At 38.3% G+C, this 17,479-nt stretch overlaps 1 protein-coding gene across 1 annotated transcript; it reads left to right on the forward strand.

Annotated features, from left to right (window-relative positions):
- Positions 1-5,096: 5,096 nt before the first annotated feature.
- On the forward strand, positions 5,097-13,738 carry pdk3b (pyruvate dehydrogenase kinase, isozyme 3b). The gene is made up of 11 exons (XM_084387881.1): positions 5,097-5,403; positions 6,310-6,451; positions 9,721-9,792; positions 10,555-10,739; positions 10,846-10,935; positions 11,010-11,087; positions 11,191-11,267; positions 12,396-12,497; positions 12,606-12,719; positions 12,800-12,913; positions 13,014-13,738. Exons 1-11 carry the CDS (start codon positions 5,301-5,303, stop codon positions 13,155-13,157), a joined length of 1,221 nt encoding a protein of 406 aa, XP_084244007.1. The 5' UTR covers positions 5,097-5,300; the 3' UTR covers positions 13,158-13,738.
- The last annotated feature ends 3,741 nt before the right edge of the window (positions 13,739-17,479 follow it).

Raw genomic sequence — 17,479 nt, forward strand, 5'->3', positions numbered from 1 at the left:
TTGACATGGAATCACAGAAGGCTAAGGTAAAAAGCTCTGAGCAGTTAATCTATCCATTAACAAACCAGTATGTTTCCAAATCAATATTATAACTTTAATCAATATGCCCCAAGCCCATTAGACATTACTTTCTCTTTCTGCATGAAATGTTTGGTTGTGTATAGAACAGAGGACTCCTTCGGTGTTTTTATCCTTGGTGAGAGTGAGAGACTGTGCAGTTGTAGTGTGCTGAGCTTCTTAGCTGATTAACATGTAACTTTAGGCTTGGTTTCCACATATAGCTCTAAGCCACCTGCCGGTCATCAAATTTATATGTTCCCACACTGCCCAGATAATAACCCACTCAAAGAACCAAACCCGAGAAGCATTGCTTTTCTGTTTCCTTCTGCTTCACCGTACACTAAATGTGGCATGACAAGTATCCATACCTATATGGAAAACATGCCCAGACTGTCTCATAACTGTGAAAGACAGGCAAAACTGGTTTTATGGTTAACTCTAGATCTGTTGTGATTGACACAGATGGGCACACATCCTTGTCTTTATTGTTGACAGGCTTTTTTGTGTGTTAAAGCAGCCTGTACTCATTATATATATATTTCTGGCATAGATTCAACAAGGTGCTGGAGATTTTGGTCCATATTGACATGATACTGTAGCATCACGCAGTTGCTGCAGATTTGTCTGATGTGAGTCTCTCATTCCACCACATCCCAAAGGTGCTCTAATGGAATGAGATTTAGTGACTGTGGAGGCCATTTGAGTTGTGAACTTATAGTCATGTTCAAGAAACCAGTTTGAGATGATTTGAGCTTTGTGACATGCTGCGTTATCCTGCTGGAAATGGACATGGTCAGCAACAATACTCAGGTAAGCTGTGGCATTTAAACTATGCTCAATTGTTACAAAGAGGCCCAAAGTGTGCCAACAAAATATCCCCACCACACCACAAGCACCAGCCTGAACCGTTGATACAAGGCAGGATGGATCCATGCTTTCATATTGTTTACGCCAAATTCTGACCCTACCATCTGAATGTTGCAGCAGAAATCAAGACTCATCAGAACAGGCAACCTTTTTTCAATCTTCTATTGTCTAATTTTGGTGAGCCCGTGTGAATTTTAGCCTCAGTTTGACAGGAGTGACACCGGTGTGTCTTCTGCTGCTGTAGTCCATCTACTTCAGGGTTCGACATGATGTGTGTTCAGAGATGCTCTTCTGCAGACCTCAGTTGTAACGAGTGGTTATTTGAGTTACTGTTGCCTTTCTATCAGCTCGAACCTGTCTGGCCATTCTCCTCTGACCTCTGGCATCAACAAGGCAATTTCGCCCACAGAACTTCCACTCACTGGGAATTTTGTCTTATTCTGTCCATTCTCTGTAAACCCTATGATGGTTGTGCATGCCGTGAAAATCCCAATAAATCTTCTGAAAATGAGCCCATCTGCAACAACCATGCCACGTTCAAAGTCACTTCAATCACCTTTCTTCCCATTCTAAATAGTCTTTTTTTATTTCTTTCCACATTTGTTGCTTTATAGCTTCAACATTTGTACCTTTGATATTGTTTTTAATAAGAAAAAAAAACTATTCACTTTAAGACAATGATTATGTTATACAATATTATATCTGTATTTTTTTGTCTGTATAAGGTGTTTGACAGATTGAGGTCATAAAAAATCCAGTGAGAAGATATAATAAGCTTCTTGGTTTATTTCTGATGTAATTCTTTTTTTAACAGCAACTGACAATGAATAAGTGAGTGTGATAAATGTGATAAATGTAAAATGTGAACTCTAGAGAACGCTAAATACACCAAAGCATTCTGAGCTTTGGGGTAAAAAAAAAAATGGATATAGGCAGATTGTTATTTGTCATACACTGATATAATATATTTCTCTTCCGTATGATGCTAAAACTGCTCTGAACTTCAAGTAAATTCATAACTCAGAGGGAATAGGTAGATCGTTATGATTCTGGGAGATTTACTTTTACTTATTTATATATAGATAGATAGATAGATAGAAATGTGTAGATGCATATTGTAGATATTTTATATGAAAAAATTGACTTGTGGAGTATAACAAAAAATGACAGGTGGCATTCTAGCTGGTGGCAAATATAGTATATTTATTTTATAGTATATATTTGATTAGTGACCTACACATAGCGCAGCATCTACAATATTTCTGATTTACTTTATTAATGTAAATCTAATTGTGCAACACCTTATTGCATCACCTAGAGTTGTTTGACACATTGAACTCACTTCACACAGATTACATCTGGCAAACACTTCCCATTAGGAAATAAGAATAATGATTGGAGAGATAACCTCAAAAATAGTATAACACAAAGAGAAAGACAGTCAGCAGAGTAGAAAGGTTGAGGAGAAAGGCATGTCTTGAGTTTTTGCTGGCCCATACCATTTGTAATTGGCAAAGGCCTCACTGGTGTGAAATGGTAATAAAATGACCTCAGCCCTAAGCTTGTAAAAAGATGATATCTGGAACAGTTTGAGAACAGTTTCCACAGTATTTTTAGTATTTCAAACTACAATATTGTGTGTGTTACAAAGGTACACTTTTATGCAAACAAAAGCATGATGTTTGTGCTGTCCATCAGATCAATATAGAGAATCTGAGTGTTATCAATCCCACCTGTTTACAAACACCTCCACTGGCTATCACTGTCATAAATAACAGCTGACCCTTATTCTATCATCTGCATCTGTAGTTCAGTGAGGATTAATGGTTGCTGACATTGCAGATAACAGTATATCAAGTTCTATTGACTGCCTAGCTATCACCTCTTATGTAACCGCTTAAATTGCTATAGAGGATGTCTTGGGATTAATGTAATAGGCTTATTACATTATTCATTATTTTAAGCATATAGCTAATAGATTTTTCATGTCAGATTTAACCTAATATGGTTTCAAATAAAAGTTGACATAAAAGCAGACATAAAAAAAAATGACATAAAAGCAGATCATCATTCATTCATTCATTCAGAATCAGCGCTGTTGCTGCTGCGGTGTGTCACGTGACAAGCAATGACGCGTCACCAGTTCAAAGCCTGTTTTATACTTCTGCGTCGAACTGCCGCCGTAGCTACGTCGTAGGCTGTGTGTAGCGCGCGTACCCTTCGGCGTACCCTGACGTGCACCTCTCCAAAAATGTAACAACGCGTCAATTCTACGCGGACACAAGCGCTGTGATTGGTCTGCCAGAACCCCTCCCTCGGGGTTTCATGCTCCCCAGGTGCGCGTCAACGCGGACAACGACACAGATTTAAAACCAACACGTTGCCTACGGCGTATAGGCTCCGGCGTATGTCCGACGCAGAAGTATTATAGGCCTCATTATACTTCTGCGTCTTTGTTGTTCTGTTTTCTTTCAGGATCAAAAATACAACAAATGAAAGCGTTTATCTGTATTTCCTACTGATGAGAACTATGCATATACATTCATAAATCAGTCAATTTTGTATGTTATTATGAGATATTTTATTCTAATGTGATCAGTGACTCAAGCACTGATGGACCAAAGAGCGCGCATTTTGACATTTGCAGTAAAAACTTGAAATATAAATTCTCAGAAAATGCATTTAATAGCAATATATTGAAACGTCTGTTTATATACTACATTAATAAAGGAGTCCAGACATTGGAAAAATATCAGTCCACATGCGTTTTATATTTAATATGAGGGAAATAGACATGCATGCATGCGTGACACAAAAAATCTTTAACTTTTAGGAAGCAAAATATTTTTTAGTAATTCTGTCAATTACATTAAAGGGATAGTTCACCCAAAAATGAAAATTCTGTCATCATTTACTCACCCTCAAGTTGTTCTAAACCTGTATGAGTTTCTTTGTTCTGCTGAACACAAAGGAAGATATTTGGAAGAATGTTTTAATCAAACAGATCTCGGTCCCCATTGACTTCCATAGTAGGAAAACATATATACTATGGTAGTCAATGGGGACCGAGATCTGTTTGGTTACAAACATTCTTCCAAATATCTTCCTTAGTGTTCAGCAGAACAAAGAAACTCATACAGGTTTGAAACAACTTGAGGGTGCGTAAATGATGACAGAATTTTCATTTTTGGGTGAACTATCCCTTTAAGGTTATTACATTGTCTGCTATATATTTGCTTCTTATTTATTAAATACGGGCAATTGATTGATCATAAAACATTGATCAAAATTAAGATACAATTTATACAAAACGAAAATCTTTTAAAAAGAGTTTTCTATAAAAAAACTTTAATGAAGTCGTCAAAATCATGTTTTACCAAAAACAGCGCCATTGCCAAGAGGGCGCCAGCGCCTCTGCCTTTCAGCGCCTCTGCCTCGCGAGTGGATGATAGCCCTGAAGACGCCTAGCAATGATATACCTTTAGTGGAAGTATACCTTTAGTTAAGTTGTACCTTAAGTGTCTTTGTAGCGCGCTAATGTTATCGGAAAATGCAGCCCAGGTATGATGCGTAATGGAGATTCCAAAGCGCTCTTCTTTGGTCAGAACCACGGAGAGCGATCGCGGATAGGTCTGTCCTATGCACCGAAACTTTTAACAATGCAACAAAATATTTAAAGAGCATCACGCTATTAAAATTATGTATACGCACTGATATAACAGTAGGCTATATTAGTCAATATTTTTTTTACGTTTTTAATTTAAGGCCCACCCAAAATTGGTCTGGCCCATCCAAAACTGGAATCCTGGCGCCGTGCCTGGGCCACAGCTGTGCGTAACGCCCACATACGTGAAGTGAACGAGCTGTCCGGTACTGTCTGAAATGGTTAACTCTGTGGCGATGCATGTGCAAAACAGATTTAACTAATCATAAAGTCAATCAGGATACATAACACAGACCTACACTAACCCCCCCCCCACACACACACCCCCAAGAATCCCACAATATGTTTTTATCTTCAAAACCAAAGTCACTAATTATTCATATATTATCTCATATGGATCTCCCCGTATAATGGAGTACAAGTTAACACAAAATAGAAGCTTAAAGCAAGAATTTAGCACTATTACTATATATTTATATTACATATCAGATCCATGTCTCAATCCATCCTACAGACAACCAGTGTAATCAACTCTGCAAGTGATAGCACGCTCTGTCATGTCACGTGACGAGAACCACAAGCTTCTGCTCGATAACAAGCGCTACAACAACGCTGTAGCTATAGAAACTAAATAGATCGTAAAGAAAGTGTTGAATGAGTGAGCGCGCAGCGCGGGACTCGAGCTGTTTGGAAGTTGACAGACCTAAACATGAAACTGTTTAACTACTTGCTGAAAGATATCAGGCACAAAATCGAATATTATTCAAGGTTTTCGCCCTCACCGATGTCAATCAAGCAATTCCTGGATTTTGGTGAGTAATGAAACATTGGGATAAAACGCATTGAGTTAAAGAACCGCCAATGATGCAACAAATTGTAATTTTGATGTAGGATTGTCTAGTGCTGAACTTGAATCAGCGATGTCTGCTGTGTGTCTCATTATGAATAAATTGTTTATAATTTCACCACATATTGCGCGTGATTAAATCAACACGTTGACTATATTCATAACCTATATTAACTTTGAATGTTAAGGTCAAGTGAAAGCTAAAGCTCAGCATTGGCACAGCACTGACATCAAATGTATAAAAATAGACTCGCCGTTACATATCAGAACATCATGAACCTGGTCCAGTTTTGCAAAGGCTAAATAATACGTGCTTTATGAGTATATTAGATACATAATCTATCTATCTATAATAAATACATTTATTATTATTACACAACTTGTATCTCAAGAGTCCAATGTGTGTGTGTGTTTTTTTTTATGCATGATGTCAAGCATACACTACCAGTCAAAAGTTTGAAAAGACAGAGAAATATAACCTATATTACCAACCTAGTCTATTAAACAAAACTGGAGTGTGCAGACAATTCACTACCTAATTCCCAACTTCCATTTGTGTTATTTCACCGATTGCGTGACTTCATTGTTATCCTAAAATATGGGAAATAGTAATTATAAACTTTCTACTGGTATAGTATATATAATTTATATGTTAATATACTTGAGGTGTCACATTCCTTCTCAGTGCCCTTAATTGATTGATTGATTATTGTAACTCATGGTCATGATCTACTTTATTATATTTATTAATGACCGAATCTTTGGCATTAAACAATGGTTGTAATACTGCTGTATCACTCATGCACACAGACTAAACAGGCGCATCATTGGATAACAAAGAATAACTTGTTCTTGCTTCTTGTTTAACCAGGCAGGGAAAATGCATGTGAAAAAACCTCCTACATGTTTCTGCGGAAAGAACTGGCAGTGAGGTTGGCCAATACGATGAGGGAAGTTACCTTGTTGCCCCCCAATCTTCAGAGCCAGCCGTCCGTCAAACTGGTGGAGTCCTGGTGAGGAGGGCAGGGCTCAGTGAGGGCCAGGCAGGGACGGATAAACGCACGGGCCAACCGGGCACTAGTCTAGAAGGGCGGCCCGGACAAGCTTCCGGGGGTGGGAGGGTGATGATAGAATCGACTCAACCCTCCCCACCACCAGCTCAATGACAAATCGGAGTGCCGTGCTGCACCGCTAAACCCATACACAACGAGAAATCAGAGCACTGGGGGCCTTTTGACAGGCCCAGGGCACGACTGCGTCATCCGTCCCTGTGGCCAGGTGTGATGATGAGTGTGAGCTGTGAGTAAGCTGTGAGTAACAGTGACTGGGTTTGCTGTAAAGTGCTCAGAGTGAGTGTTCTGAATACATATGTGACAGTAGTATCACGTAGGTTATAAAGCAGAAAGTAAATGCTGGATGAAGTCCTGGAATACTACACTATTTTCTGAAAATAGTTACAGTAGGCATTATTCCATGATTGATTAATAGTAGTATGTGACATTGTTGTCAAGTGCATGGCGTCCAGTGATCATTTTAAAAATGGTTTAATTCCATTTTTGTACAAAAATATCTAAAAGTCTGGCTGTCTGAACAGATATTGAGATCTTAAAGGGATAGTTCACCCAAAAATAAAAATTCTGTCTTTAATTACTCACCCTAATGTCGTTCCAAACCCGTAAGACTTTTCCTTCATCTTCAGAACACAAATGGAGATCTTGTTGATGAAATCTGAGTGATTTCTGTCCCTCCATTGACAGCTATGCAACTACCACTTTGACGCTTCAAAAAGTTCATAAAGAGATCATAAAACTAATCCATATGAATTGAGTGGTTTAGTCCAAATTTTCTGAAGAGACTCGATCGTTTTATATGGCGAACAGATTTAAATTAGGCTTTTCTTCACATAAGACAATAAAATTAAGGTTTTAATATTGTTTATATGTCTATGTGGTGTTTTTAATATGATTTATGACAAACCATGTGCAAATTCATGTCAACAGCATTGCTGAGTAATATGTTCTCCATAAAACTGCGTGAACCAAAGACAGTCTCAAGATTGTGGTTTGAAATCGCTGGTGTTTCTGACGTCACAAACTACTTTGTAACCAATCACGTCAATGTGTGATCATTAACGAGTGGATCTCTGAGCTGCTGTGAGTGAGTGGAGGCGGGGCTCATTTGCATAATCATAGAACCGCCTATACTAAACGAGGCAAGGGTGTAGAGTTACATTCAAGCTATTTTAAGGCATGAAGCAAAAAAAAATTAAATATGTAATTTTGGTGATCAAAGATGAGTTTTAAGGGATAACATTATTGACGAAAGGGGGACTTTCACATATAAACATTCATCAACTCACACATCAGATCTGGGGCCTGTACCATGATGGTAGTTGAACAAACTCAGGGTTACAGGATTAGTTTTGAGTTGACAAAACCAAACCAATCCAATCAGGCTCTGTTGGTACCATGATGCTGATCATCAACTTTCTGTGTCAAATCAGGCTTTGATCCTGAGTTTAGGAGTGACATCAGTAGCAAACAACCAATCACATGCTGAGAAAGAGTGAAACTGCCATTCAGTCCTCGAGAGAGAAGCAGCGCGATTCACTTCTCTCTTCTGCAGAATATTACGAGATTGAAAAATATTAAGAATTTAAACAAATTTACACAGCAAGAAGAAAATAGATGTCTATGAAAGAGGACAACTAAAAGAAAAAGTATTGCTATATCAGTGTAAGTAAAAGTTGTTAAGTTAGTTTACAGCTGATAAAGGTATAGAGTAAAATAGTCATTTTATAGCTTTATCTGTTGATTCTTAAGCGTATCTATATTACCTTTTTATATTTATTCATTTAAACTGTGCGTAATAATACTTGATAAATTAAAATTGTACATGTGTGTGATCGATTAGGGGTATAATAATTACATAAATAATATCTAAATCATACAAAATTATTATTCTAAATAAGCATTACTAAAAGCCAGACGATTTTGTCTTTAAAAATTATTTGCTATGTTGTGACCTTTAATTTGGGGTAGAAACAGGTGGAGTGACGTTATCGCATCAGACATGTGTCACTTTGCTCACAGCTGATTGGTCTAAGTTCGGTTTGCAACCTCTTACCTGGAACATAACCTGCCCCGGACCAGGTTAGCCGTGGAGCGTAAGTTACTATGGCAATGAACACTGCTAAAAGCCAAACCACTTTCATGGTGCCTAAAACCCAGGGTTGGCACAAACTAAACTGAAACATACCTGGCTAGCCACCTAAACCAGCTTCATGGTATAGGCCCCAGGTAACCGGAAGCTCAAGCATGTTCGTTTGACGTGAGAACCAATGAGGTTCATTCTCATGCGTTACGCAGCACGTTTGAGCTTAAACAAGAACCAATGAGGTTCATTCTTGTGTTACACAGAACATTTGAGCTTTCGCAAGAGGATTGTTCTTGTGCATCAACATCAAGCAGGTTCGATTGAGCTTCTGTTTATATTCGCTGATCAGTGTTTATATTTGAATAAAAGCCTTAATTTAATCTGTTCATCATATAAAGTGATCAAGTCTTAAGAAAATTTGGACTAAACCACTCAATTCAGATTTCATCAAAAAGATCTTCATTTGAAAAGTCTTACGGGTTTGAACGAGATGAGAGTGAGTAATTAATAATTAATGACAGTTTTCATTTTTGGGTGAACTAGGCCTATCCCTTTAAAAAAAAAGTGTCTCAGACTGGAAAAGAAAGAACAGGTTGAGTACATTGAATTATGTGACACAGCACATCACTGAATGATTTTTGTGAATAATGTAAAGATTATTGGAATACATTTACAAGAAAATACTAGTTCAGTCTTTCTACGTCAATTAAAAATGTCTCTTTTAACTCAATGTGTTGCTTGTCATTTATCTTTGTAATTATTTGTTCACTTTACTTCCGATTTATGAGTGAAAATCAAAGGAAATTCAAAGGAAATTTGCAGTGTTGTAGTGCAGTGCTATCAGTCATCTAGATATTCAGTGCATGCTGTGCAGACTCCATGGGATCTTTCCATTACACAAAAAGGTTCTTTATAGCTGAAAAAGGTTCTTCACGCTACAAAAAAATGTCTTTTAAGAACTGTTAACTCTCACTGAGCAGTGTTTAGGTTTATTGAGCCACATACGCCACTTAGTGGTTATGAGAGGAATGACAGAGTAGCTTTAGCAATAAAGTATAGGGAAGAGCCAGTTGTTATATAATAGTTTTTTTTTTTTTTTTTTTTTTTTTGTTTTTTGTGGTATCAGGTACAGCCAGAGCTTTGAAGAGCTGTTAGAATACGAGACAAGAAGTCCAGAGGATCCCCACACCCTAAATGAGTGAGTCTCCAACCTTTGCAAACGTGCTGTCCTGTTTTTCAGCAAACACAATTTTGCCAGGGAAAGTGTAAAATAATAGATTTTTAATTGAATATTATTTAAATTTTTTGCCTAAACTAAGGTCTGTGTATTTTTACTAAAAATGCACATTTAGCTCTATTAATTTTAATCAAATACTGCAGTATAGTTTACATAATAGATCAAAATAATAGATCAAACCTGTTTTTTGGGGTGTTCACACTTGGCAGGTTTGGTATGAATAATACGATCTCTGGTGTGACTGCTCTGTTAATGCGGTTCATTTGAATACGCGTGAAAGCGGAGCCGAAAACATCCGCTTCCAAATTAACTCTGGTGCAGTTCGACTGAAATATGAATGCAACAGACTTAAGACATCTAAATTACCCAAAACAAGATCATTGTCTATTACAGTTTGTTACAATTCCTGCTGCTGTTTTGTCTCCTTTACACATTTTATAAGCTCTTTGTGAGTTCTCAGCTGGTAAAAATATGTACGCACATACAACAACAAGCGCATTTAGTCCAGTACACAGCATTGTTTTGGATTTTCGGTAATTTCCGTCAAAAAATACATCTTAAAAGCCTTTTTTCTTTCTTTATCTTTAAGTTTTGTGTTTAAAATGCTATATGAACCAGAACTAATTATATCGTTGTCTTACTAAACTGCAAGTGTAAACCCAACCTATGTCTCCTAAGTCTTAAGTCTTCTAGTAGTAAAGAACTTATTACTGTGGGCTTCAGCTTCCTAGAGATCCTGATTAAGATTCGGAACAGGCACAATGACGTGGTGCCCACCATGGCCCAGGGCGTCATCGAATATAAAGAGAAGTTTGGTTTCGACCCCTTCATCAGCAGCAATGTGCAGTACTTCCTTGACCGCTTCTACACCAATCGCATTTCTTTCCGCATGCTCATCAACCAGCACAGTGGGTGACATCACATTCATGTTGGATAAATGTCCTGATACCGTTTAGAACTGGGACCTCAAGCTACTGAAGTATGGCAATAAGCAGCTCTTTTATTCTGTTTCAGCTCTTCTGTTTGGCGATGCCACTTTTCTTGCACAACCAAAACACATCGGAAGCATCGACCCAGCCTGCAATGTTGCTGAAGTGGTCAGAGGTAAGGTAAAAGATACTTAAAATGCACAGATGCACAACATAATCCATTTTGAAGATTCTGATATCTCCTTCCAGATGCATATGAGACCGCAAAGATGCTTTGTGAGCAGTACTACATGATGGCGCCTGAACTAAAGATCGGGGAATTCAACTGTGAGAATGTGATCTCTCTTATTGTCTTTATAACATATATCAAAATCATAGTTGGTTTTTAATATATCTGTGCCTTCTTGTCTTATCTCACTCTATCTGCTAGCCAAAACTCCAAAGAAGCCTATTCAGGTGGTCTATGTGCCCTCTCATCTTTTCCACATGCTGTTTGAGCTCTTCAAGGCAAGAGAAATAGACAGTGGGGTCATTTTGAAAGGAGAAGGAAAACTGGGTAACACTTTACAGTAGGGTTCATTTGTTAACATTAGTTTATGCATTAGGTGCAAACAATGAAAAAATTTACAAACAACATTTACAGCATTTATTAATCTAGGTTAAAGCTAATTTATAAATATACTATTTTTCATTATTCATTTGTGTTTAGTCATAATACATTAGAAGAAAACGAAAAGAAAAAAACTCAATTATTTTTTCAAACATTTGAGGGCAGATATGCAAAGTTCTATCATGAAACTCTAGATGGCACAGGCTGATAGGTCCTTAACTCAATCTGCTTGCAATCACATTGGCTGCATCCGAAATCACATACCGTACATATAGTACTATATAGTAGTATGTCCAAATTCACAGTACAAAGAGTAGGCGAAAAGTACCTGATGACCTACTTCTTCAGGTGAAATTCTGAAGTGTGCATATGGACACTTTTTCTGTCCCATGAGGCCACGGGAGAGGATTTGTGAATGGGAGTAAAGCGTGACTGACACTGGTAGGTCACGTGATAATGACTACATGGAGAATGTAGTATGCCTGGATTCAATTCATTTTCGTTTTGACTGACAATCATCAAATGACACTAAATTATCATACTAATTTAGAGCTAACATAGTGCGCTTTCTACGTTTTAACCGTATTGGCTCAGGCACAAATAGCATAGGCCATTTACTGGTACGCATGCTCTGGTATGTTGGCACATATGTAGCTAACACCATCACTAGATAATTGTACAATAATTACAATAACTCATGTTATGTATTTTAATTAAAAGAAAATTATTTTAAAAAGGCATTACTATATGTAGAAATTTAACTCGAAATTGTAAAAAATTATTAGTATATGTAGAAATTAACATTAACCTAGATTAATAAATGCTATTCAAGTATTTTTCATTTTATGTAATGCATTAAATAATGTTAACAAAATGAACCATATGAAGGAAATATGATTTTTAAGTGACGTTTTAAGTGGAATTAAATTAGGTGTTTCTCAAATGATCACACTTTAGGTGGGCTTTTGTAAGCCATTTTATTCCTTTTAATTTAAATTTAGTCAGTATATTATGTATTTGTGCAGAATTCCATGCGGGCAACGGTAGAGCTCTATGAAAAAAACAGTGAGGGGCTTCCTCCAGTGAAAGCAATGGTTACTCTGGGAAAAGAAGACCTCTCCATAAAGGTTCAACACATGCCTATTTCGCAAAAACATAAATGTTGATGGAGACTTGCTTAAATCTCAAAACACGTGCACTTTATTCATTTGATGCCAATGTGTCCGTTTTCTAAGATTAGTGATAAAGGTGGGGGTGTCCCTTTACGAAAGATTGATCGTCTCTTCAATTATATGTATTCCACTGCCCCAACACCACGTCTGGACTCCTCTCAAGCTGCTGTCCCACTGGTAAATACCCATCACACAGCTTACGTCTGTGTTTATATGTATGTGTGGTTTCAACCAACCTGTTTACATTGTCTCTGCAGGCTGGATTTGGCTATGGGTTGCCAATCTCTAGACTCTATGCGCGCTACTTTCAGGGAGACTTAAACTTGTACTCGATTGAAGGACTCGGGACAGATGCAGTAATTCATCTTAAGGTAATTGCATTGATGTTTCTATCTGTGGGACACTTGGATTACAGTGAGTAATAATATTAGCTTTGACTAGAAAGAAGTCGCCTCTCTCCACTCTCTCCAGGCTCTTTCGAGTGAATCTTTTGAGCGTCTTCCAGTCTTCAATAAGTCAGCATGGCGACATTACCAGATAGGTCCTGAGGCTGATGACTGGAGTAACCCGAGCAGTGACCCACGAGATGCATCCACATATAAAGCCAAGAGATGACTTTATTAAACCTGCTGCACTAACTAGTAATGAGCTGCTTACAGCTGCCAAGCTATACTGAACACTGCCAGATAAGGAAATTTGATTCTAGGCCTTTTTAGTACTTGCTTACTACCACTTCTAACTGTCTGAAATTAATACATTAAGTCGTGATGTAAGGAATGCTGTATCCGGGTGCAAGCCTCTACTCGTTTCACTTGAGAATACTATCTCAAGAGCCATTTATAGCCTATTTATTCATATTACACATTTAAGATAAGCATTTAAAAACTCAGTGTACACACTACAGTCTCTGTGTAGTCTCATGGCATCCCGGGCATAAATATTTTAACAATTTATAAAAGCTGAATCACTGTCCGGCCTTCTGGGATTTCGGTATGGAGATAAAGGTTAGGATCATGATTTTTTGGTAGTATTACAACACGCTGTGAGTATATATTAGCAGTGTTTGTTGTTTTCTTTGGCATCTGATAGAGCACTGAGAACACGTCAGACTTAATGAGTGAATAGTTTTACATCAGTGAGGGTGTGAAGGATGTTGGAAGAATGTTATGTGGAGAATACAGTACATTGTTAGTTTGATGTACCATGTGTCTTTTTCTAGCAATTTGCTTTATACACTGTAAAAAAATATTTTCCTGATTTATCACAAAAAAATTTATTTTGTCAAATCAACTTAGATGATTTATGTGGTTCAGATAACTCTATATTTTGAGTTTCTCCTTTATTGTATTAACAATTTTTTTTACTTCGATAAACTTACATTTTAAGGCATCCAGGTTACTTTTTGAAGTTAAACCAAAAATATATTTTTTTACAGTGTATGATAAATAATATTAATGCTACAAATTATATAAATAAATTATTATACATACACTACTGTTCAAAAGTTTAGGATCAGGAAGATTTTGTTTTCTGAAGAAATTATAAATTTTATTCAGCTTAGACAAAAGATTTCTACTTTAAAAAAATGCAATATTTAAATAAATAAATATTTAAAATAGAAAATAGTTATTTTTAATTGGAATAACATTTCAGTCTTGTAAATGTAGTCTTGGTGAGCATAAGAGACTTATTTTGAAAACTTCAAAAAATCGTACTGATCCAAAACATTTGAATGGTAGTGTAAATTATTATTAAATTAAAGTTACTATCAAATATGTTTGTACTTATGCAGTGATACTGGCAAAGTAAAGAAACAACAGAACTTGTTTCTTAGTTCCCTTTCGATATGGTTCACTCTCATTGCGTGAGAAACACTATGGGAGAATACTGAAGCTTCTTACGACTTTCCGGCGAAATCACAGAAGAGCAAATTTCTTCTAAAAAGAAAGAAATTTCTTTCTTCTTCTACAGCGTTTTTTTTTTTTTAAATGCCCATCCCACCAGCCCAAATCACTTCTCACTGTTATAGCGAACCAAAAAAATATCTATTTTACATTCTCACGAAAAGAGCATTCTTCCTCCTCTTAATGTTGTAACAGGTGCTTTTCTCCCGCCTCAGCGCGGTAATACTGTAATACTTTAACCATTTGCCACCCGACTCAGGGCATGGCAAGCCATCTCTGGAGTGCCATGCTGGATAATAGCATGTTATAATAGGGGGATAATAGAACGAGGTTACTTGCTCCAATTTGCTCGTATCCAGATAGCCCCCCCCACCACAGACCGCTCTTGAGATTCACATTCGTGGGGCTGGTTCACCAATATACAGTCCTACCATTCAGACAGTCTCTGGCTCCATGCACCTTTACGAAATGCGTGGATGCAAATTTCTCCCCGCTGAGTCAAAGTGGAGTCCGCCCCCAGCCAACGCATTACGTTCCTGGGGGCAGTACTCGACTCATCCGAAATGCAGGCCTACATTTCGTCGGATCGCTCCCTGAAAATTGTCCAGCTGGCACATCAACTGCCTGCCTTTAAGGAATTTCAGCGGGAGCTCAGGGGGCACCATGTCCTGGTCCGGTCAGACAACATGACAGTGGTAGCCTATATAAACCACCAGGGTGGTCTTAGGTCCCGTCTACTGAACAGACTGGCACGATGCCTACTCCTGTGGGCACAGAACAATCTCTGCTCAATACAAGCTTTCCATGAACATGGGAGCAGATATTCTGTCCCGGAACGGATCACCATAGGGGAATGGAGACTCCACCCCCTGACGTTCCGCATGATTTGGAGCATTTTCGGGCCAGGCCCAATTCCTGTTAGAAGGGACCTCCTTTCCTAAGCGAAATGGTCAATTTGGCACCCCCAACCCGAGTTGTGCAGCCTCCACCTATAGCCTCTCGACAGGAGCCTCCAAGACTCCCCCGGAGGGTCATGAACACAAACTACCATCTACATCTACTATCCTTCTACCCGGCCCCTCTATTGATAAAAGTGTGACATATTTTCCGGCTGGTGCTCAACCCGGCTTATAGACCCCATATCCTGTGAGATCGAGTCCATCCTCTCGAGGAGCTGTTGGACGGCGGACACACTCCGTCCACGCTCAAAGTATACACGGCCAGTCGATCGGGAAACACAACCTCTGATTTCTCTGAGGGGCCAGAAAGCCATATCTGCCTCGTCCCAACACAGTCACGAAGCAGAGACTGTCCTATTTGATAGTGGATGTGATAGTGCTAGCCTACAAGTCAGTGCCCCATTGGTGTGAGGGCCCACTCCACCAGAGGAATGGCCTCCTCTTAGGCGTGGTCTGGTGGAATATCCATGGATGACATCTGTGCGGCGGCTGGCTGGTCATCGCCGTCCACCTTTATCAGGTTCTACAACCTGGACGTCCTGGCCCTTCAGGCATGGGTCCTCTGTCGGCCTAGAGTGGGCCCCACCTTCAGGGCAGGGTTTTTCTAAAATAACCACACCTTCAGACTCCGGTCACCGAATCAGAGTCTGCCCTTTCTGGACATTTGAAGTCCTTGACTCTTGTAGCCTGCCTGGAGCCCTCCTCACTGAGTGCACATGCGCAAGTCGAGACTGTCATGATTCAGTTGAGAAAATCTGAGTAGATGGCCATTTCAGTGCGACTTAAATAGGCAGTCGGTCTCGCCCATTCTGGCGGGCTGAAAGGCCATTTGTTTGTGAAATTCAGACGTGAACCAATCAGGCTTCAGTATTCAGAAAAAACTGAGTTTCCCATAGCGTAAGAGAGAAAATCTCTCACGCAATGCTCGTTCCCGTTATCTCAGGGAACCGAGGCTACGTCAGTAACCGGATCGTTTCGGTGTTTGGCTAATGTATTGTGAATTTCAGTTTCCTGTTTTGCTCAAATATTTTCATTTCAGTGCATTGCTATATATTCTTCTGTTAGAAGAATGCACATAATGCACAAACACTGATATTACTTCAGTGGATTAGCTAATGGATTAACGCTCATTTGTAAGATCATGTGACTCATAAATGGGTAGTAACTTAGTTAGTAATCTTATAGCAGTCGATGCTATGGTTTGCATGTGTACTTGAGAGCAATGTTTCAATAATGCCTCCCAATACAGGCTTTTATAATGCAGTTATTTTACACTAGTTTCAAAATATTCCTGTTGCACTGTAGACATAGTGTGAGTATCCATCTATCAAATTTATCTGCAATTCTCGGCCACCATAAATTAGTATATTTGTTATGTTCCTTATATGATTGTGTCATGCCATATTTTGCAGTGTGCTTCTTAGCTCATGTTAAATCTAACCTAATCAGTTTATTAAAACACTCTAAAAAATTAGGTCAAATGGTACACCATTCATTTCATTCAGAACAACATCCCAGTTACAGGGGACATTCTCTGAACTTTAACTAACGTTCTTCTGGCAAGGTTCTCTCAAAGTTATGAACATTATTCCAGTAACTTAAATAGAATGTTTTCCCAAAGTTATCTGGAGCCTCATTTATATAATTTATTTATTGCATAGAAACCGTCCTATATTTGTAAACGAGCGTACTCAGAATTTTTTTTGCATACCCCTCTATTCCAGAAGTGAAATTATAAATTGCAAATGATCTCGAAATTGTGCACAGCTGAATGGTTTCAGACTTCCGCCTTGTTAATGTCATTTATTATTTGTCATTACCATTAAAGAGCAACAGTCAACGTCCAAATCCTTACTTGAGAACGGCTTGCGACAAGAATTGATTAGATTTCCAAATACCTACAGTACTCCGACTCTCTGGAAATATGAACGTTGGCCTGGATTTTAGCATAGACAAAGTCTTCAAATCTGTGTGTACGCACGTTTTATAATCTAGGACTGTGGTCTTCAATAATGTTCTCAAAACATTGGCATAAAAACATTATTAGACATCTTTCATGGAACGCTTTTTTTTT

The sequence above is a fragment of the Rutilus rutilus genome, assembly GCF_951802725.1.
Source record: "Rutilus rutilus genome assembly, chromosome: 18".
NCBI lineage: Eukaryota > Metazoa > Chordata > Actinopteri > Cypriniformes > Leuciscidae > Rutilus > Rutilus rutilus.